Source organism: Chrysemys picta, chromosome 10, assembly GCF_011386835.1.
Source record: "Chrysemys picta bellii isolate R12L10 chromosome 10, ASM1138683v2, whole genome shotgun sequence".
Lineage (NCBI taxonomy): Eukaryota > Metazoa > Chordata > Testudines > Emydidae > Chrysemys > Chrysemys picta.
The window spans coordinates 66,627,046-66,650,896 of record NC_088800.1 but is presented as its reverse complement, the minus strand read 5'-3'; the positions used below and the strand labels follow the sequence as shown (position 1 = coordinate 66,650,896).

Below are 23,851 nucleotides of genomic sequence, written 5' to 3'. Positions count from 1 at the left end.
AAGGTAATGAGGTGAGAAGTGGCTTTTTAAAATACTTTTAAAAAACAAAACGATCACTGTCTTTTATTGTGTATTTGTAGAGGGCCTGGCACCATGAAGCTTCAATCCCAGTGGGTTGCAGCTATGATACAACAAATAGTAATAGTGCTCAGCAAAATTATGTTAAATCTCAGACAAATATTTCTATGCAACTTCAATAAATATTAGCAAAGTTGTTAAGCAAAAGAGGGTGCTTTTAAAAATTGTTTGTCTGAGATTCAAGGTCAGTGTGGTTTTGTTGGTATAAAGTACATTTTTCAGTTGTCAAGTAGCTGCCAGTTTGTTGAATGCCAGAGGGGAAACAAACACTTATTTTTGCTTATCATTTTGTTCTGTGGGACATGATAAACTGGTTGGATAGGTTTTTGTAAGTCTGAGGCAATAAAACGCTCTTTTTTTCTGCCTTGCTATTTCAAAGTTTTTCTTGCATTTGGCTTCTTCAGTAGCTTTTTCAATAAACTAGTGGGGATTTAATTCTATTCTTTGTTTCTGCAGTCCAAATGCATTACTTTGACTCTAAGTGCCACATGTACTATGTGCCATGGGTGGCTGGTGAACCTGCCGTTGGGGGAGGCTAGTCCCTAACCCCTCCCATTCTGCCCAAGGTCCCACCCCTTGCCCTCCCCTTCTGCCCCCACTCCCTCACAGGAGCCCAACCCAGAGCCCCCCCCCCACCTCCCAACCCCAGAGCTCTGGACGGTGTGCCCCCAGCCCCGGAGCTCTGGGTGAGCCCCTAACCCAAGCGCCGGGTGGGCGGCATGGCCCAGCACCAGCTGCCCCTGAGTTCTGGTGACCTGCCCCAGCCAGCCTGGGCTAAGGAAGAGTGGGTAGGATGAAGGAACAGCAGGAAGGAGCCTGGGGCAGGGCATGGGTGGGGCCACACCAGGCTGTTTGGGGAGGCACAGCCTCCCCCGGCCTATGATACGTGCTGCCCATGCTGTGTGCACTCTCTCATGCGTTTCACATTTGTTTTTCTTCCCCTCCCCCTCCCCCCCAGGAAATACAGGTTCTAAATAACATGCATGTGGGATTACAAAGACCGTTTACAGATATTTAAGTCCTAGTATAAGTACAAATATGAGGTTGGTGTACTAACAAATAACAGAATTTCGAATTATTTTTATGGCATACTTTTACTGTTTAACTAGTAGTGAAAGCATGCAGTAAGACTCATTGGGCTCTATTGTCACTTAGGAATAAATTGCCAGGAGAGATGAAACCCCTATACTTGTAGACCCAAATGAGAGAATATGGAGTAGTCTGAATTCCATTCATTGGTTTATTAGACTTCTGTTTAAAAGTATCAGGTGTGAGAATGCAAAACTGAACAATGGAACCAATACTGAACTCAGTTCTAAAGTATAGCAGCAGTGAGCTACTGCTGTACACCTTTGTATTCTGTGTTGTAATTGAAATCAGTATATTTGAAAATGTAGACAAACATCCAAAATATTTAATAAATTTCAATTGATATTCTATTGTTTAACAGTGCGCTTAAAAGTGCTATTAATCACGATTAATTTTTTGAGTTAACTGTGATTAATTGACAGCCCTACTTAAAATACCTAATCACAGTGGTGTGAAGTCTGTTAAGGTCAGTCCCTCAGACCCTTGCAAGCAGAATCCTCGAAGAAGCAGGGAAAATACATAAGGGAGACTTTGAAACCTACTGTGTTCCCCGGAGCTGCATAACATGCAGATGGGATGAAGAAGTAGCAGGGATATGGTAAGTGGATCCACAACAAATGGCACATATCAGCACAGTAGGGTGCAGAGTATCACAGCAGCTACATCATGCCTTAGCAAGCAAACTGTGCAGGTACTTCATGTCCTACCTTTAGTTCGAAAGTGGGATTTCTCCCTCCCTACATCTACCTAGTTTTTTTATGCAAAAGCCTTTTACTCAAATTTTGCCCAGGAACAAAGATTTTAATATTAATTACTGGTGCCCCATTATTGTTAGATATGTATTGTGGGATGAGTTACATTTCATTTTTTGTAGTGGAGCCATTCAGGGTATCCCTTGATATTTTTTTAGTGGATTTGTGTATTTTATAAAGGTGTTTCCTTTAGAAAAATATTAGTGTAAATGTATAAATATAAAAAGTAAAGTATCCTTAAAGAATTAAGAATACTTTTGCTGTGTATCAGCATGAACTCACTGAAGTAGAAAAACAGTCCGTTTCCACATGATTTTGAACATGAAATGATATGTTTTTAGCCCTTTTCGACTTTCCTTAAGCTTTAGGAATGTTGAGCAATATGAAGATGGATTTCATTGTATTCTCATTGGGCAGCCCTGCCTCGAGTGCCTTCCTGTGGCAGGTCACAGAATGACTGGTGCACCTGCCTCAGTTGTCTCTCTCAGATATTCCAAGGACTCCACAACATTCTCTTGTAACTCAATAATACCCTCCTTGGGGCCAGTTTATTACAAAAACCTCATGCAAAATAATCCATAAAAATCCTCCAAATAATCCATTTATAACCAAGCTATGTATAGTCCTTAAAATTGCACATCCTGTAGTCCATTTACAAAGAACAAACCACACTGTAGCATCTTCCACCACACCTAGGATTCTTATCAGTCCTATTCTCCCTCTGCCAGGACAGCAACCTCAACCCTTCCAGCTGGAGTGCAACCCCATTCTTCCCAACAGGAACCCCGATAGCCTCTCTACTTGGAAATCATCCTTGCCAGGGGAGCATCCCTCAGGCCTTCTCACTGTTCCTATAGGTCCAGTTCTCCAGCATGGAGATGTCAGTGGATAAGCCCTGTTTCTTCACTGCCTTCATCACTCTTCAGCCCATGGCTTTGGCTTTCCAGTTTAGACATCAGCAGGCAACTTCCTCTGATGCTCTCTGGCCTTCAGTCCTCTGGCCCTGGCACTCTGGCTTGGGGAGGTCAGCCAGTAAACCGCTCTTGCTTCTCCCCTGCCTTCAGCCTTCCCTCAGAAACCATCTACAGCTTCCTTCCAGGAACTTCTACAGTTCCCCTCTCTTTGGCAGCTCTTTCTTAAAGGGCCAGTGTAGGGTGACCAGACAGCAAATGTGAAAAATCGGGACGGGGGTGGGGGGTAATAGAAGCCCATATAAGAAAAAGACCCAAAAATCGGGACTGTCCCTATAAAATCGGGACATCTGGTCACCCTAGGCCAGTGTCACCCTGTGACCAGTATAATCTCAAATACTCCTGAGCTTTTAAACATTTGTGGGGGACGGGAAATGTACCAACATATAAAGGAGTTGAGCTCCACTTGACCTTTTGAAGGTGGTGGAACTTGTAGATATCTGACATATTATTTTCTTTCACTAGGAAATTTTCCTCCATAAAAGTAAAATTCCCTTTGTATGTTTCCTCTTTACAGGTTGTGATATGAAATTACAGTATGAATTTTTGCATTTCCCCACAGTTCAATTGCAACAAAGCTGGTGGTACTAATTCTTTGCTTCTTCCCCTTCACACCCCCTGTAACCTGTTTTATTCTGAGAAAATTAGATTAATAAATTGTCAAATAACATTGTTACATGTGAGGATAGGTTTTTCTGTTGTTGTTTTTTGTTTGTTTGAAAACAAATTAATGGATTTTTGGATTAGGAATAGTTTTGTTTTAGAAACGTATGATGACAACTTAGTACTTAAGGAATACCAAATTATGATTTATGTAAATATTTCAATAATGTAATATTTAGCACTTCTGCAGTACTTTCCATATGAGGATAGAAAAGTGTTCAGCTACTCCAGTGACAAGATCCATATATAATAGCTAGCTAGCATTTTACAAGCACTAGTGAGTTACTCTCAATTCCCTGGTGAGATAAATTGCACACCCCATTTTACAGATGGGTAAACTGAGGTGCATAGACATGCAGGGACTTGCTCAGACTGTCACAGAATGTCTGTGACAGAATTGGGTGTATGAGCCCAATCTCCCAGTTCCCAGTCTTATGCCTTAATCACAAGACATTCCTCCTGTTTAAAACTGACAGGTACTAGATGTGAAAGCACAGGAATTACTTACGTGATTAATTCAAATGAAGTTAATTGGTCAGAATCTTTTATAATGTAAGCGCGAGCACACACACACACGGAAGAAGGTCCAAGGGAATCAAATTGTGAAAAACGGAATCTTTCAAAGTAACCCTATGCTTGTCACAGAGAGGATAGCTGCTGTTGGAGCTTCCTTTACACAGTGTTAACTCTCACATGGGAGCACTGCAGACTCTGAAATTGAAAAGTTATTTATCATCCCATCGTTTGTTTTTATATAAGTCTGAATAAAAGCTGCCAGTCATGTAAAAGTAAGTTAATATGGAAGAAGAGCACAGGGGAGAGGACTTCCTGTAATTGTTTCCACAGCCTATGCTGTTCTAAATGCCTCTGCTAAATCTGTCAGTTAACACAAACTGTGGTGGTCAGTTGATGATGTGGGAGTGGAACCCCATAAACTCAGTATGAGGAGGAGGGTAAGTTGAGGTCCTCATTTCCTTGATTCCTGTTAGCTTCATCTATACAGCCAGTCAAATTCTATACGTGTCCCTAACCTATCACCTCTATTAGATCCTCTTCCACCATGCTTCTTGGAGGTTCCTGGTTCCCTTTATCCCCATTAGATCCTGAATTTCCCACTTACCCCCCTTTAGCTCTCCTCTCCCCAAGTTAGCTCCTGTGTCAATGCCTTCCCTATTAGCTCCCATTTCCTGATGAGCCTACTTTCCTCATTGCTCCCATGTGTCCCATTAGCTCCTTGTCACCCCCTTTTCCTTCGGGAGTTTTTCGCACAGTATGAAGCACTATAATGATTTCAGTTTGATTTAAGGTTCTGAAAGGGAAAAAAATTGCCGTTGTTCTCTGATGAGCTATAATCCTCATTACAAGAATCAGTTCACATGATTAAGGTTGATACACGCTAGCAGCATGTATGAGACGGCTGACTATGTAGATAAACAGAGTGCTTCATTCACCGGGGTTGCTTTTCACCAGTGCTAAATTGGCACTTTTTTTAAAAGTTGAAAATAGATTATATGCAAAATACATTTAAAATTCCATAAAATGCCACATGTAGTTGAACAGAACTTGGCAGCTATGCTTCATTGAGGTGAACAGCATGAATAGAGTTGCGGTGAATTGCATGCAACCTTTGCTTCTTCTGTTGTTTGCTTGGATACTGTTGCTTCTCGACAAAAAAGAAACTAGAGTGGACTACTATGCTTCTGGAGTGCCCCATTGACTTCCTGGGGGCTTGTCAGAGCCACAGGAGTCTGTCCAGGTGATTTTTATTTTCAGGATTGGATCTTATGTTTCTGTTGGATTGGACTCCTAATTTATTTTTCAGATGAAAGTTTAGCATTTGCAGAATATTGTTCAATGAGTAGCTGCTGCAGTCACCATAAAATTGTTGAATTTGTAGTTTTTCATACTCCCAGTTTTCTCCATAAGAGAGAGAGAGCTACTGGGGATTCATTTGCTAACTCTTGTACAGTGTTTTGAGGATGTGAAATGTTATATCACTTCTAATAATTGATTTTTTTTCTCCTGTTTTTGTTCTTAAGAAGAGGAGTTAGGTTTTTTTGGAGAATGTTGCCAAAATTAAAAGTATCACACACTCCAGGCTATCAGAGTGGAGTTAACTCACCTTTATTTAACATAGGCTGCTTACAAAGGAGAATCAGTTTTAAGTATTTTAAGTCTGTGTACTCACTTAAATAGGATCCATTACAACTTCCATAGGAATTTTAGGCTCCCATGCTCTGTGATATCACCAGCTAGCATTACACAATGTATCTGTGAAGCTGGGGATGGAGAATATGCACTGATGCTCAAAAAAGTTAGTGATTTTTTTAATGTCCTGTAACATTATTACCCAGCCGTTTTTTCTGAACTTGAACTTCTCACTGAGAACTATGCACAGATCGAGTTTCAATGTTCTTCTGGTTTTGAGTTCTATGTGGGGAAAAGAGTATAGCAACAGTGTATTAAAATGGCATAAGTCTGTATTTTCTCACCTTTTCAGAACCCAAGAAAGGCTAAAGGGATTTTGCTCAACTTTAAATATATATATTTAGAGAGAGAGTCCAAAAGTGACAGTTTTAGAAAGTTAAGAGTGAGTGAAAATGCGGGGATATAATGGAAACTGGTTTTGGAATTTTAACAATAGCAGTGGTTACCATTTGACTATTATTCAAAGTAGTACTGTGGGGGAAGATTTCAGTTCATGAGCTTTCCAAGCATCATTCCAAATATAAGGAGCATCCTCTAAAGATGTGCTGGAAAGAGAAAAAGTCCTGTTTTACTTATTTATTATATAAGACAGCATGAGAGGGTTTTGGTTTAAAACTATTTTTTACTTCATATTCTTTTACATTGGAAATTCTGTTGTCTCTTCTGGAATGTTCTATGCTGGAATAAGAAATTGTGACATAGCAAGAAACTAAAAACTGAGCAATTGAGAGAGAAAGGGATTTTTAGTCAGCCTATTTAAAACTTTTTTTTGTTAATGCCTACTTAACTCCACTGTGTAATGAGCACTTGGCTGAAAGGTTGTCTTGATAAAAGTTTCGTTGTGCCACTCCTTCAATAAAGATAAATAATAAAGTAAGAGCTCACAGTAAACATCTGAGCCCTCCCCCTTTTCCTCCCCGCTCCCCGGTCACCCAGCTCCCCACCCTCCAAGAATTCCTCCAGCAAATCCAGGGAAGAATCAGAGTGGACATGCTTATAGTTTCTAAGGCTTTGTCTACACTAAAAAGTTAGACCAATGTAAGTTGCCTTGCAATGACATATTTGTGCATGAGTCTACACTTAAATTTGTTTCCAGCTGATGTAAGTGCCTTGTTACAGTGATGCAGTAAAACCACCTCCTTGAACAGTATAGAGCCCTGGTTGACCTACTGAGGTTGACGCAGTGAGAGTAGATGCTCTGTGACCTGTGTTGACCCCAACAGTCCTCCAGTAGCTGTCCCACAATGCCCCATTCTGTATGACAGTGACAGCTCTGGTCACAGGTGGCAACTCCACTGCTTGGGGGTCACAGAGACCAGAAGCCACGGACACCACCTTTAAAACCCAGTATGTTTTTGAAATTCCTTGTCCTCGGTTGCCCACCTTAGTGAGCACACCTAGGAGCTCTCCCTTGTCTGCAACTGCTCAGCCAACCATGCCAACTCCACACACTAGACGTGTTCCTACATGGAGTAGGCAGGAGGCATTGGGTCTCCTGGTTCTGTGAGGAAGAGAGGCTGTGCAAACACCACTATGGACCAGCCATAGAAATGTGGAAATCTATGACTTGATTACACAGGGGATGCAGGCAAAGGGGTATGACTGGGATCAGCAGCAGGTGCCTTGTGAAATGAAGGAACTTTTCCAGGCATACCACAAGGCCAGGGAGCTAACAATAGATCTGGTGCTGAGCTGCAGACCTGCCACTTTTACAATGAGCTGTATGCCATACTTGACGGAGACCTCACCAGCACCCTGCATACCACTGTGGCTATCTCTGAGGAGACAGAGACACTGGCTGTGAACTGTGAGGAAAAAGGAGGGAGTTCCAGCCATCCAACGAGGCAGGACCCATTTGAGACTCCCCACCTAGCCATTTCCACTATGCAAGTGTGGCTGAGCCTGATGGAGGGGAAGGAAACTCAGGTAAGTGTGTGCATGCATTTTTAAAGATTGTGCCCAGCCCACCGCCAAGTTAACAAAACAGAGTTATCAACTTTTCATTGTTTTACTCATACAAGAAGAGATAGATGTAGAACAAACAGAGATAGAGTTGGCATCTGCTTTTCATTCTCCTGTTGGGTTGCGGGGGCATGCGGAACACTTGGTTTATGTACTTAGAGATGTCCATTTTGTTCTTCTGCAACATCTTGGTGAAGCTTTCATGGAGATACTCTGCAATCCTCTCCCAAAAGTTTCTGTGTATGGCTGCCTTATTTCTTCCTCCGCGGTAGGACCCTTTTTACACCACTCTAGTTCAACTGGAACCGTTGCAGTAAACAGTATATGAGCAGTATATGAGCCTGGGTGGCTTAGTATATAAGCCTGGGTGGCTTAGTGATGCCAGTAGCAGCTGTGTTCTCTGTGTCTTTGTGACCCTCAGGAGTAAGGTATCAGCTAAAACCATCATCACCTGTAGAAAATAGTGCCAGTATTCAATGCCATTGCCCTATACTCATACCCATGGAATAAGGGCTGTAATGTTATAGCTTCATGCAACAGAACAGCCTTCCCTCCATTGCCCCTGGCAGGCCATACTCACTATGGCATGGTACGCCAAAGCTGTAGTGTCAATAAGCATTTCTTATTAAAAGTGTTTATGGGAATAAGGGAAGGAAGTTTTGAAACTTATTTTCCCCTTTCCGTGATGACTGTAAATCCAATTGCACATCTGTCTGTTTTTATCAGCAGCATCTGGCATGGCAGCCTTGAGAGGTGCCCACCTACTACACCCACAGAATGCCTGACCTGATGAGGAGGAGTTGGAAGAGGACTAAGGAGGATGTGTTCTCTGGGATCCTGCAAGCCAGTGATACACTGGACCATGAGCAGAGGGCTTGGATGGCCAGTATGACCAACAGCATGGAGAAGTAAAGTGAGAACAGGAGAAAGGAGAGGGAGATGCATCAGGACATAATGGGTCTTCTCAGGCAGCAAACCCAAATGCTGCAGACCCTGGTTGACCTATAGGTCCAAAAATCCCAGACTCCCCACCTTTGCAGTCTTTGGAAAACTCCATGGTTGCTGTTCCCTATACACCCCAACATACAATGTGGTATTACAGGCCACATCCTTATCCCTATCACTCCATGGCAAGGGACAGCAGGGAAAATCACATATTCTCATACACTGACCTGTGAGGACCACAGCTGATGCATGGGTAGCCACAATGGACTACATTTGTGCACACAAATGGACCAAAATATTTACTCCCTTTCCAATTTTAAAGTTCCACTCTGTTAATTTATGTTAAAAATGTGTATTACATTGCCTGTATTTTTTGCACATTGTTTTCTACACTGTTTTTCCCACTCTGTAAAGTTCTATTTTTGGAGAATCAAATTATTGTTATTAGTTCACAATAAATATTGCAGAATGCATAGCAGTACTCAAAGCAAACAGTACTTGTAAATGTACAGCAAGCATCACCTAATTCTTAGGTTCGGGAAAATACTCAGTCATATTTATAAATGTACAGCAAGCAGTACACTGTTCCAATCAGCACCCAAATCTCCAGGCCCAGAGAACAGTCCAGCATAGAACGCTACTTTGGTTGATTGGCAGTTTTTCCCTTTTGCCTCACAGCTATTATTCAGGACACAACAAGCAGCTATAACTATGGGGATATTTTTTTCACCAAGATCCTGTCTAGTGAGTAAACACCACAGTCTCCCTTCTCCCTTCAGTCTACCAAAAGCCCATTCAACAGTCATTCTGCACCTGTTGTTCCGGTAGTTGAATTTTTCCTTGGTATTGTCAAGGTGGCCACTGCATGGCTTCATGAGCCCCGGGAGCAAGGGCTGGTCACCAGAATCACTATTGGCATTTCAATATCACCCCTGGTAATTAGCGATCGGGAAAGAATGTTCCTGCTTGCAGATTGCTGAACAGTCCTGCGTTCTTAAAGTGAGCATCAGGCACTTTCCTGACCAGCTGATACTGATATCAGTGAAACGTTCCCAGTGATCCACCAACGTTTGCATAGCCATAGAAAAGTAGCCCTTTCTGTTGATGTACTCTGTAGCAAGGTGTACTGGTGTCAAAATAGGGATATGCATGCCGTCTATTGCCCAGCCCCACTTTGGGAACCCCATTGCTGCAAATCCATCCACTGTCCAGCATATTGCTGAGAATGACAATCCTGCATAGCAGGAGATGATTAATGGCCCTACAAGTTTGCATGACAACGGCAGCCACTGTGGATTTTCCAACTCCAAAATGATCTCGGCACTCATTTCTCCACTGTTACTGCAGCTCTCATTCTGGTGTCCCTGTGCTAGGGAGCTGGGACGCGCTCAGCACACAGATCCAGTAATGTGGCCTTTTTCATCTGAAAGTTCTCCAGCCACTGCTTGTTGTTTTAAACCTGCATTACGATGTAATCTCACCAGTCAGTGCTAGGTACTTTGGCCCAGAAGTGATGCTGCACAGACTGTAGCTGCTCCATACATGCCAACAACAACCTTGAATTATTTTTCCCTGTGCACCTTAGAAAACAGTCCTTGAAGAAATCATCATGTCCCCCATCATTATAGTACTTGTACATCTGCAAATATAGGAAAATTGTGCATCCTGTATTTGCAAAGTTCATGAGAATAGTGCAGAGCTCTGCAGGCTGCATGCTTCTATCAGAAATAGCAGACACCAAAAAGTGCTGTTGGGGTTTGTGGGATTTTTTTTTAAAAAGGCACAAAAATTATGGGATATGAATGGCATTATAAGATGGAGAATATTGCATGCTGAGAAGCTGACTCCTAGCTCCCAGAGATCCCATGGCAAGTCATTTCTATCCCTCAACACACTGAAAATTTCCCAAAAGGCGTTGTGCCAGATGATGGCACACTGGGATACCGACTCTGGTGTACTGCACTTTGCATTGACACAAGCACTCCTGGTGAGTATGGGCAGCGCTGACACAAGTGTGCATGCACCTGAGCAATTTACAAACTTTGGCGGCTTACGCTGATGTAATTTGTGTTGACCAAAGTTTGTAATGCAGACATGGTCCAAGTCAAATAAGAAGCAGGAAAACAAATTCTGCTTTTTATACATCATAAAGCAGCAAAAAAGAAAAAAGTAGAGGGGACTTTTAAACTTTAAACGACTTTTAAAAAAATCCTTTGAATGTCTCCTTTATAAAAGTCAAAGCATAATTGACAATATGGTAAATCTTTATAGCTACAAAATCTGTGGGGTATGTAAGAAGCGATATCTTAGACTAGGGATTCTCAACCTCTTTCAAAGTATGGACCATGACTTCAATATGGAGTGTTGCGTGGACTTCTTTTCAATTGCGAAACATTCCTGTAGCAACTACAGAAATTGTTCATGTGGAAAAGTAATGTTAGGAAAGTATTTTATATATATTTTAGCTTTTTTAAAAGTAGCAGCTGAAATCAGGAGGCAGACCATCACCATGTCACCTATCACTTTCACAGGCCACCAGCAAGTGTTCCACAGACAATCACTAGTCCAGGGACCACGAATTGAGAACCATTGCCTTAGAGCTTTGTATTAAGGAACTCTTCACCATTATTTTTATTTATTTGGTATCAAGAAGGTTTTATGATGGAGATCTTCAGATTTGTCTTTTGTGATAAAATATTTGAAGCCTCATAGCATCTTAAGCATTAAATAATTGTTCTGACTACTGCATTTGCATATAATTGCATGATATCTTTATATTTTTCCCTTTTTTTCTTACCAGATTCATCAACGTGCTGTAATTAAGAGGCCAGTTGCCTGGACACAATGGACCACTTAGGGACAGCAGACGCTGAGGATGATTCAGGATCATTAACAAATCTTGCTCCTAGTCCTCATAGTGAAGCAGTTGCTCATGAATTTCAGGAACTCTCATTGCAGCCTAGTCAGTATTTACCTCCCCTCACTGAACGAAAGAATGGTGAGTACAAAACCGGTTAGAGGCAGAGCCTCCCTGCTCTGTCATAAAGAAATGTGTATTTTCATAAGTAATAATGTTTTTAATTACTTACTTTCCTCAAGTGAAATATTTGTTAAGCCTCTCCATTTATGTCCAACAACCATATTAAAGTATGAATGTTATTTTTATTTGTTGTGAAATGTGTCTTGAACAACTTCATTTACCACTGCAAATGGCCTAACTTTGAACACCCAACCTTGAAAATGTTGGCCAATGCAAATAAAAGGTGGCTCTTTGTTTACATGAATGAAAGATATAATCCTCAGCAAATACAAAGAGAAAGTATGAGTTAATCAAATGTATGTTTCCTTCTCCTGGGACATAGTTACATTACCAAACAACTGAAGATAGTTATTTCAAATAGTTATTTTTTGTTGAAAAATTAGAGGTATTTAAACTTGAGGTTTTAAAGTAAAAGGATTATTTCACGGACTAGTTTAAGGATGAACGTTGTAGGGAAAATGAGGTTTACATTTTAGGAATGTTTCCAGTATCTTTCTTCATTGTTTATGTTGGCACGGCAGCTTAGTAGAAATGTGTTTCCACTGCTACAGTAAGCATAGGAAGAATTAGGTTTGAATCAAGATGTACGTTAGTGTTCACCATGAAATGGAGTCATAATTATTTTAAAGCATGTTGGATCTCACAAATATGTTGCTCATCACCTTTTTCTACTTGGCAAATTTGTCTTAAATACTTGTTTTTCAACACCTATTGGGAATATTCAGTTTTCAAATTGGAATATTAAATTGTATTAAGTTATGTAAGTTGTATAACATTGGAGGAAGGATACAGGTTTAATCAAGGAAAAGTTAGGTAGTGAGAAACTTCCACCACTTCCTTTTTCCATAGCAAACTTAGCTTAGCTTATGTTCAGCTGGGAAGAAATCTTCCCCTCCCCTGTTGTAAATCTGTGCATCACTCTCTCGTCCACAAGTGTGCTGATTTTAAACATATATCAGCTATTTAACATACTATTGATCCATAACTAAAACAGTTCATGAACAGTTTAATGTAACTGCAGTTCAGTTCTCTTGTTTCAGGGGTCTAAAACTTTGGCTCTAGATCACTTTTGGATGGATGAGCCTTTAAAAAAAAAATCCCTTAAACTTCAGAAAGAAACACATAATTTTGAGATGTTAATCCTCACTACGTACTATCTGGGACTTGGTTTGTACTGAAGTCCTTTTATAAATTTATCTGCAGCGAGACTGGTAGTTCATAACTACGGCTAGTTTTTAGGTATTTTTAGTAAAAGTCATGGACAGGTCACGGGCATTAAACAAAAATTCACGGCCCATGACCTGTCCGTGACTTTTACTATATACCCCTGACTAAAACTTGGGGAGGGGCAGCCCTGGGGACACCATGGGTGCTGGGGGTGGGGCGACCCGGGAAGCGCTGCGGGTGCTCAGGGTGGGGCACAGGTTCTTGGGGAGGTGTGGCCCGGGGGGACACCGTGGGTGCTCGGGGGGGGGGGGGGGGGGAGGAAGGTGTGGCCTGGGGAGGGCACTGCGGGTACTGGGAGGGGGGTTGGCAGGGCTGGGGCAAGTTTCCTACCTGGCTCCTGGGAAGTGGCAACCTCTAGCTCTTAGCTCCACGTGGTGCCAATGGGAGCTGTGGGGGCGGTGCCTGTGGGCAGAGGCAGCATGTGGAGCTAGGAGCTGAGGGAGGGGAGTTCCTGTTGCCCTTCCGGGGAACTCCCCCCAGGTAAGCACTGCCCCGCACTCCAATCCCCAGCCCCAAGGTCCCCCCCGACACAAACTCCTGCTGCTGGGGAGCGGTGGAGCCCTAGACTACCCTAGCAGGAGCCAGGGCGACTGGACCAGGACTGTCTGAGCTGCTCAGGCAGCTCCTGCGCCAGCCGCACCAGGCTGCTATAGAAGTCCTGGAAGTCATGGAAAGTCATGGAATCCGTGACCTCCATGACAAACACAGAGCTTTATTCATAACTATACATCTTAAGCACCTATGCAATACAGCTTGAGAGTTACCATCACTTTCTTGGTACCAGCTATAATGAAATCTGTTTAACAAGCCTTGAAAAATTCCTATAAAAACAAATTATCCCAACAGAAAAAAGTAGCCTTATGAAATGGCTTACCTTAATAATAATGAGATTCTTGTATCTGTATGTGCTTGCCTCCCACCCCCCAACACATTCATTTATTGTCTCCCCATATCTCTGAACAGTCTGATCTGTATTACCTTGTGGCTGTCTACTTAGCTCTTTTTCTGATCCACAGGATATTATTGAGGCCAAGAGTTCAACAAGATTCAAAGAGGGATTAGACATTTTTATTGGTAACAAGAATCCACATTTATAATAGTAATTACTAAAAAGATTTGGAAGGAATATAAAACCTCATGCTTCAGGGTTAAAGCTAATCTCTAACTATTAAAAGTTAAGATTAGACTTTCACTGGGGCAGATTATCACACATCTGCTTAGTGCAGGATTTCTTGTACTGTCTTCTGAAGCATCTGCTGCTGGCCACTGTCAGAAGCAGGATATTATACTAGATCAGGGGTGGGCAAACTTTTTGGCCAAAGGGCCACATTGGGGTTTCAAAACTGTACGGAGGGCTGGGTAGGGAAAGCTGTGCCTCCCCAAAAAGCCTGGCCCCCGCCCCCTATCCACCCTCTCCCACGTCCTGCCTCCTGACTGCCCCCGTCAGAACCCCCGACCCATCCAACCCCCCCTGCTTCTTGTCCCCGACCGCTCCCTCCCAGGAAACCCCGCCCCTAACTGCCCTCCCCCTGGGACACCACCCCCATCCAACCCCCCCCCCCCCCGCTCCCTGTCCCCCGACTGCCCCGACCCCTATCCACACCCCTTCCCCTTGACAGGTCCCCTAGAACCCCACCCCCCATCCAACTCCCCTGCTCCTTGTCCCCTGACTGCCCTGCCCCCTACCCACACCCCCGCCCCCTGACAGGCCCCCCAGGACTCCCATGCCTATCCAACCCCTCATGTTCCCCATCCCCTGACCACCACCACCCCAAGAACCTCCGCCCCATCTAACTGCCCCCTGCTTCCTGTCCCCTGACTGCCCCCCAAAACCCCCTGATCCATGCCCCCTTACCATGCTAGAGCCAGGCACGCTGCTGCGCTGCTTGGCAGAAGCGGCGGGCCAGAGCACTGGCAGCGCAGCAAGGTGAGGCTGCAGGGGAGGGGGGAAAGCAGGGGAGGGGCCAGGGACTAGCCTTCCCGGCCGAGAGCTCAGGGGCTGAGCAGGACAGTCCTGCGGGCTGAATGTGGCCCGCGGGCTGTAGTTTGCCCACCTCTGTACTAAATATACCATGTGTGTGACTGAGTGTAGTATTTTCTAGGTTCCTATGAGTCTGCTCTCCTGTGAGTTAGGCAGACAGCACTGCGCTGTCACAGGTATTTTTTTTGCATTTGGAAGGTTGTTTTTATAATCATGAGTGCTAGAACCGTGAAAACTTTTTTTTAAAAAGAAAGTGTAATTTTTTAAAAAGTTGACAGCATTCACTCAAGAAAGATTCGTCTTCAACACGAATGAGTGTTTTTTTCCAGCCTGTCTTCAAGTTACATTTTATGCATGTTTTTCTTTGTGCCTCTGAAAGAACTTCCTGATTTTGTTCCTTGTGCGGATTGAAGTGGATTACTGTGCATGTTGAGCCTTGATATACAGTAACTCCTCACTTAAAGTCGTCCTGGTTAACATTGTTTCATTATTAGGTTGCTGATCTATTAGAGAACATACTTGTTTAAAGTCGTGCAATGTTCCATTATAAGGTTGTTTGGCTTGCCCTGCTCTACCCGCCTAGGGCTCCTGCTGGGAAGCGGGGTCAGGATGCGGGGGCTTGCCCCATTGCTTCGGCCCTTGTGTCCCGACCCTGCTCTCCAGCAAGAGTGCTGGGCGAGCAGAGCCGGGCAAAACCCCACGCCCCAACTCTGGCAGGAGAGCTGGGCGGAGCGGGGCAAGCCCCTGCGACCCGACCCTGCCTCAACTAAGCTTCACAATCATCATTGGTGAGTACAATATTAAATTGTTTGTTTAAAATTATGCACTATAAGTTTTAAATATTTATATAATGTCTTTTGTATGGTGAAAAAAATTCCCTGGAACCTAACCCCTCCCACCCCCATTTACATTATGGGGAAATTGGATTCGCTTAACATCGTTTCGCTTAAAGTAGCATTTTTCAGGAACATAACTACAATGTCAAGCGAGGAGTTACTAGTACTGAGCTTTTAATTTTATGAAGGGTAGCCATCAATATATGTATCCACAAAAACAAAATTAAGCTCCTAAATGTGCCTGTAGACCATGTTTACTATTGTTTCACTGTATACATCTATCCTGTTTGCTGTATTTTCTTTCTTCAGTTACTTTTTGTGAAAAAGCAGCTCACTTGTAATCCAACCAATAAAACCTAGTTACCTTGTGCTTTAGAAACTGAATTGTGTAAGTTAACTTTTTAGTTCTTCCTTTTCAATGGGCCATTGCTTTGGTGAGTGTGCTTCTAATGACTTAACAGAATTCCTGCAGAAGCTGTTTCAAGCCTGTTTTGGTGTTGTGTCACAGAGGTGATGGTAGGGTGACCAGATCACCCAAGTCAAATATCGGGACCTGGGAGGGGGCGGCGGGGGGGAGTGGTGTGACGCGGGGGGGCGTGACGCTGGGGGTGTGTGGCCAAAAACAAACAAACAAACAAAAAAACCCACCCTTCCTCCACAAGCACTGGAGGGAGGCCCGGGAGACGCAGGGGAAGCGCGGGGCCAGGGTGAGTGCGAGGCCGGCCTGGCCCCAAGCAGGCAGGACTCAGTCGGGTGGAAGGGAGAGTAGGGGGGCAGCCTGTGGTGCCAGGCGGTGGCTGTTCTTCCCCCCCTGGGCAGTGGGACTCGGGAGCAGCCGCTGCTGAAGCTCCCACTGCCGCAGGGGGCGGAGGAGGAAGCGGCCGATGGCCAAGCTCGGCGGCTGCGGCTCTGGCACCCGGGCCCGAACCTCCCAAGCCCGGGCCTGCTGCAGGGACCCAGCAGCGTGCACACTGCGCCCAGCCCCTGGCCTGTCGCATCTGGGCTGCTGCCCAGCTGGTGCTATCCCTGGGTGGTCCCGAAGTGGGGGCAGCAGGCCCCAGCCCCACCCCCCCCGTCCCGCTCGGGTCCCGCAGGGGAACAGGCTCAGGGGGTTCGGGCCCGGGCGCCAGAGCCGCAGCCGCCGAGCTTGGCAATCGGCCGCTTCCTCCCCCCGCAGCAGTGGGAGCTGCAGCAGCGGCTGCTCCCAAGTCCCGCTGCCCGGGGGGGAGAGAACAGCTGCCGCCTGGCCCCGCGGGCCGCCCCCTACTCTCCCTACCATCCGACTGAGTCCTGCCTGCTTGGGGCCAGGCCGGACTCTTACTCACCCCGGCCCCGCGCTTCCCCTGAGTCTCCCGGGCCTCCCTCCAGCGCTTGTGGAGGGAGGAGGAATGGTGGGCCTGGGGAAGAGGCAGGGATTTGGGGAGGGAGCCAATGGGGGGAGGAGGGGGCGGAGTTGGGGCAGAAGGGGGGGGCGCGAGCACTTCCGGGCTCCAGGCTCCGGAGCATTTCCTTGTTTGTCCAGTGTCCCGACCGCACATTGGTCGGGACGCGGGACAAACAAGGAAATATCGGGACAGTCCCGATAAAATCGCGCCGTCTGGTCACCCTAGGTGATGGGCACTTTCTCTTAGCACTTGCACTGCTCAAAGGAATGTTTTTGTAGAGTGAGAGCTAATATACAGTCAGCTTTCATCTTGACTTCAAAGATAGTTTCTTGCTTGTTTGTTTTCCTAGAGAGAGGTACAGTAAGGTGCCTTGATGGTGAAGTTGGGTGTGGGGAGGAGAATAGGGAATAAAATGGTACAGAAAAAGGCAACAAAAGGAAAAGTAATTATGAAAAACAGTGATTCTTCTTCAAATAGTGTCCTTCTTGGTGCTTCACTGTGTGTCTGCATCCCTGCACTACCGATGGGAGAAATTTGGTAGCAGTGTCCGTTCAGCCTGCACATGTGCTAGCCCATGTTCTGCCGTGAGGCTAACCGGCATGGGTGGGCGAACCCTCATCAGTTCCTTCTCAACCGCCCCTGACAGAGACGGAGCTTCAACTGTCCATTCACGGATTGTAAACTTTTTTAGAAATGCTAATCTTTAGCTTCCTTCTGAAGCTCTTTTCCTTCTTTTCTTCATTTACGTTTTTATTTGGCCATTGCCTAAAGAAAAAGAAAAGAGTTTATTCTTTCATCAACACCTGATTGTGGGGGGACCCCTCTGGACAGGGTGTACATGGCTCCCCAGGCTCCAAGAAGTGTCTCTGTTGCAAGGAATCTATCCCAGTGACTGACGGACACTCTGTGTGCACCCACTGTCTGGAAGAGAAACACATCCCACAGAAGTGTGGTTTGTGTCAGCTACTGACAGGTGAAAGTGGGCCTGTACGGAGGACTAGTAAGAAAAGGAGACTGGCTGAGGGAGGGAGAAGCCTGCCCCCTGCATAAGAAAGGTTTAAACTCAGCTGTTCCCTGCACCACCCCCCCCACCCCCACCCCCCGGGGTTAGGAGCCGTTTCTGGCATGCTTGTTAATTTCACTCACAGTTGCTGGGGGGAAGGGGAGGGGAACGGTGTGTGTGACCACGGCAGGGGCAGTTCTTTTCTGTCCCCGGGATGAGGGGATCTCCTATACACAGAAAATACAATCAAAATCAGGAACCATTTCCAAGTTCAAATCTATCCCATTCTCTCCCCAGCAGAGGATCATGGTTGTGATGTCCAAACTGCTTGCAGATCCTCTTTGAAATGTTACTGTTTAAAAAAACAACAACACAAAAAACATGGAGAACATGGTGGGAAGATGTGTCATGATGATCAGGGTTTATTTTGGGCAAAGCAATTTTGCTAAAGCAACTAAAGATTCACAGGGAAAGCAAATAGCCTCCATAGACAAAACCACAAAGGGATTGGAGGGGAAAACTGGATATTCAGGGAAATTATTGTGCCTCCTTTGAAAGAAATAGTAGTTTTCATTCCACCCTCTTTATATATTGATTTAAACACCTGAAATGTCCTTAGGACATAGGGCGCAATCTCAGATCTCTTTTTGTTTTGTCCTGCCTGCAGAGTACAGAGGCTGAAATTGACAAAATTTTCTCTAAATATCTTGTATATTTCATGAAGGCTATTCCAGTTGTCCTTCATTCACCCCTGCCCTGCCTTCCCCTACTACTAGCCACCCATTGGTGTGCCCCTTGCACTCTTTTATGTGCCTGGAAGGGAGATTAAAAAATCCTTGATATCTGACTTGCTAGGAAATAGAGAGGATCTAGGGAAAGTGGGGCACTGGTGGGCATGATGCAACGCAGTCCCTTGCCCCCCTGGCTCCCTGGCTGGCTGGCTGGCTGGCTATGTTTTTTGCCTTGGTTACTTACTCCTTGGCAGACCCAGCCCAGCAGCATCTGCTGGCTCTCTGCAGGCAGCAGCAGCCCACAGGGGCCGGTTGCTGGGGTCGCTGCGGGTCGGCGGCAGGTTGTAGCTGCATTGTTTGTGACACATTCATACACATACACATACATACTGTATGTATTACTATCCCGTGGGGAGGGCGCCGGTGCCCTTTTGAGGGGTGGGGGGACAGGGGAGACAGTATTTCTGCTGCTCACACCTCAGGAACTTCTGTAAGAGGCAAGGTCTGGCTGAGCATTGGTGGGCACCCAGCTTTTGGGTTGCTGCTTAATGGTGTCCCCAGGAAAACTTCCAGCCTCAGCAGCTGCTGCTCTCTCTTCCAGGCTGTGGGAGGGAGCCGCCCGGGAGACAGGGGAGGAGACGGAGGTCTGGGGGGCATGCGGCAGCAACAACACAAGCAATAGGGGGTGGCAGGTGGGGGCTGCAGCTCCAACGGGAACCACTACCCACACAAAGCCGCCCCAGCCCCCGGCTCAGTCCTGGCACGTGGAAGGTGTGAGTGGGCCAGCCCAGCGGGGGCAAGAAAGGGGCATCCATGGGAAGGACTGGATGGAGCAAAGCATCCTTATAGCAACTCCCACATTGGGCCATACAGCTGCTCTTGCTGCTCTCCCTGTTGTCGTGCCATGCCTCGAGGTGAATGTGCTGCACGTCGGCCCTTTCCAAGCCACAATTTCACATATGGCATGGGATTCCACTGAGTATAAGGAGATCCCACACATGAAATGAATAGCAAGTCCGCCACATGACGAGTGGTAAGTGCAGTCCGTTTCACTGTAATGATGTTGTTCATTGCACTGAATCCCCTTTCGCAGTCAGCATTGCTTGCAGCAAGGGTGTCCACTGCAAGGACGAGTCTTTTAAGTTTACCAGGAATGTTTTTTCCTCCAAAAGCCTTGAATTCAACAAATCCCTCAGTTGATCAGCCAATGCTCTTATTTCCTTTTCTCCGAAATGGGGATTCTCTGGATTCTCTTGCCATTTTTCGGGATTCAAAACTAACAAATTGTTAATTAAGTTCTTATAATTGGAAGACCTTTCTTCACGTGTGCTTTGATCGGCTTTGTTTGAGGCAGTTGTAAATAGCAAGCCCACGCGATTACCATGTGGGGGTACCGTATGGCACTCAAAAGCTAACTTTGGAACATCCACATGAATGTCTTCCTGGGAAAACAAAATCTTCTTGTCTTGCTTCACAGATCTAAATCTACTTTGATCCAGGTATATTCTAAATGTATATGTACAGTATGGATGGATCTCTCAAAAAAGATAGCTCTTCAGTATAGGAGTTGGACCAACAAATAGCCCCCTGGGGAAGGATGGACTCCATTAAGCAGCACACATTAAGCAGAAGTTCCTGAGGTGTGTTAGCTCAGAAACACTTGTCTCCCCCCCCCCCCCCTTAAAAGGGCACTGGCACCTTCCCCACAGGACAGTAATACATACAGTATGTATGTGTATGAATGTGTGTGTCACAAACAATGCAGCTGCAGCCTGCTGCCGACTGCCCCGACCCCAGCAACCGGCCCCTACTATTGTATTACAGTAGTATTGGAGATCCCCTCATCCAGGGGGCAGAAAAGAACTGCCCCTGCCATGGTCACACACACCTTCCCCCTGCCCCCCAACAACTGGGAGTGAAATTAACAAGGATGCCAGAAACGGCTCCTAACCCCAGGGGCTGAACTGCCCAGGGAACAGCTGAGTTTAACTATTCTTATGCAGACAGCAGCAGCAGGCATCTCTCAGCCAGTCTCCCTGCTCACTGCAAGCTAGAGCCTAGAGGTGATCCCCTGCTGAGTGGGGAGTGGGGGAGGAACGCAGAGCCTTACTGTCTGCAGCCTGGCTGGAGGAGGAGGGGGGAGACCAGAAACCAAGGTGACAGTGAGTTTTCCCCTTCCACCTGCTTTTATTAGCTCTTGATTTAAGCTGTGCAGCCAAATGCTTGTATTTGTTGTGTATTAGAGATCCCCTCATCCTGGGGGCAGAAAAGAACTGCCCCTCCCATGGTCACACACACCCTTCCCCCCGCAACAACTGTGAGTGAAATTAACAAGGATGCCAGAAACAGCTCCTAACCCCGGGGCTGCTCAGGGAACAGCTGAGTTTAAACTGTTCTTATGCAGGAGGCAGGCTTCTCCCTCCCTCAGCCAGTCTCCCTGCTCCCTGCTTCAAGCTAGAGGGGAGTCCCTGCAGCTGCTGCTGAGTGCCAGGCAGGAGGAAAGCACGGCCTAGCATCGGCAGCCTGGCTGGAGGAGGAGGGAAGACATGGAGAAAAATGTGACAGTGAGTTTTCACTTTTTCAGGCTTATTCCAATATTAAAGTTTTATTACAGACAGTATTTTTAGTAGTAGTAGCAGCTTTATTTTCTATATCTCTGTCATGCAATGGGAGGGATCCATGAAGGATATAGGAGAGGTGGGATGCTTGCTTGCGATTGGACCATATGGGTAAGAAATGTAAATTACTTTCACCCCTGCCAAACCCCAGGGCTCCCAGCTGCCCCTGCAACTGGTAGCTCCGGGGGTGATTTAAAGGGCCCGGGGCTCCTAGCTTCAGCCGGATCCCCAAGCCCTTTAAATCCTGATTTAAAAACCCCAGGATTTAAAGGCCCCACCTCTTCTGGTAGAGGCCACACCTCTTCCGGTTGAGGTCCTGCCCCCTCCGCAGGACTCTGGAGTACCGGTAAGTCCTTTAAGTTACTTTCACCCCTGGCTACTGAAGCCCAGATCCAGAAAGGACAGAGAACTGAGGCTCAAACCCCTACTCATGGAGTCAGCCCTTCAACCACCCAAATTGCAGCGGGAGACCTCACCACAACCCTCTACTTCAAAGAGACCTGAGCCCAAGGAGACACCCACGATCCAGTCACATAAGGCCTCTAAGAAAAGGTTCTTGAGTCCCCATAGCGAGCCCCAATTGAGCTGAAAATGATCTCCAGCTCGATCAGTGTCATTGGTACCAATGGCACCAAAGCCGTCAAAATCTGGTACACAGGGCTTGCATGGTACTGTCCTGACAGAGCACGTTGGGTTGCTTAAGAACCCAGTTGGCACAGGCAAGGAACAATCAGTACCACCAAGGCAAGAGAAACAGAAAATCTGCTGCGGGGAAGGCTCTTGTGGCATGGATATCAGCACTGGTAACACCTGTGGCACACCAGGCACCAGTGGACCATACTATCGAGTCTGTATCACCAAGTCCTTCGGTACAGGCATCTCGGCACTGACAGCCACCACCAATACTGATACCTTTGGCACTACCCAACTTCTGGTGTGCGATGGATCTTGTGGTGTCTGATGTACCGGACTTGTCTCTTCTCAGTACTGGGACCCTGTTACTGAGTTCACCCAGAGCCTTTGACTCGCTGATGACCTCTTGCCATGCACCACTCTTTTCATCTTCTGAATCAGAAAGTGAGCAAGAGGATGTGGTCTCCCACCACTCTTCTCACCTACCGTATGGTGCCCAATTTCACTATGAACCTCCATCATATCATCCTCCTGATCCACAGGCTCCCTGGTTTGGGCAGCCATGGTACCAACCACTGTGTCCTTTCCCACACTAATGGGCTTACTGGGATCCCTGGCAGGCTCAAAGACAACAGGCTCCCCATTGTTCCAGTGTGGCCTAACAGCAACCAGAGACAGCCTACTTCAGCAAGATCATATGGCAGACCCCCACACCTGTCCCACCAACATGCAAGCGGGCTGACAAAAAATGTTGCATGCAGGCGAAAGACACAGAGTTTCTCTTCTCCTACCTGCCTCCCAATTCAATCATAGTGGACATGGTCAATTTAAAGGGCCATCAACACCAATTTAAATCCACCCTCTATGACTGGGACTGGAAGCACCTCGATCTTTTTGACAGGAAAATGTATTCCTCAACCACTCTCCAGTTCTGCGTTGTGAACTATCAAGCCTTAATGGAAAAATACAATTATCAGAATTATCTGAAACTGAACTCTTTTATTGAACAGCTTCCTGATATTTACATAAGGAACAATTCAAGGCCGTAGTCAATGAAGGCCAGCTGGTGACTAAGACATCCCTCCAGTCTGCACCTGATGCAGCTGACATGGCAGCACACTCCATTTCTACTGCCATCGTGATGAGATGAGCCTCTTGGCTTCACCTATCCGGTTTCCCAAAGGAGGTTTGTACAACTGTGGAGGACCTTCCTTTTGAAGGGACAAAACTATTTTCGGAAAAGACTGATGCCTCCCTCCACGTCTTCAATCCCTCAGGATCTACACACCTGGGTATAAGAGAATATATAGCCCTCAGCCACAATTCAAACCTTGGTCGTTGCAATATCAATCTCAGAGGTCATTTGAACCTCAGAGGAAGGAAGTCCAGGTTCCCCAGATGGAAACAGTTGGGATCTCAACCCACTTCCTCTCAACCTTCCACCTCAAAGCGACAGTTTTGATGGGTTGGTCAAGGTGCCATAGACCATTCTCCTCAACATCACCTCATGCTGGAAAACCTCTTCCATTCCTTCAGAGTCCATCTCACCCTTTTCTGCAACACCGGGAAATGGATAACTTCCGACAAATGGGTACTGGAGATTATCCGAGATGGACATCCATTTTACAACCACCCCTCCCCCAAATACGTTTCCCCATCTCTCTTCAAGGACCCTTCTCATGAGAGCCTATTATGACAGGAGGTAAACCATCTCTTCCGCGTAGGAGCT

The 23,851-nt window shown here is 46.0% G+C and overlaps 1 protein-coding gene across 6 annotated transcripts in view; it reads left to right on the top strand.

Moving 5' to 3' along the window:
- The window catches only part of MRTFB (myocardin related transcription factor B), a 175,344-nt gene that overhangs the window by 49,647 nt on the left and 101,846 nt on the right, over nt 1-23,851 (top strand). For 3 of the 6 annotated variants that reach the window (XM_042861634.2, XM_005306755.5, XM_005306753.5), the window contains exon 2: nt 11,469-11,666. The exons of the other annotated variants lie outside the window; for them this stretch is intronic. In XM_042861634.2, coding sequence (XP_042717568.2) covers nt 11,513-11,666 — 154 coding nt within the window. In that variant the 5' untranslated portion in view covers nt 11,469-11,512. The remainder of the gene's footprint in view (nt 1-11,468; nt 11,667-23,851) is intronic. 6 annotated transcript variants of the gene reach the window in all.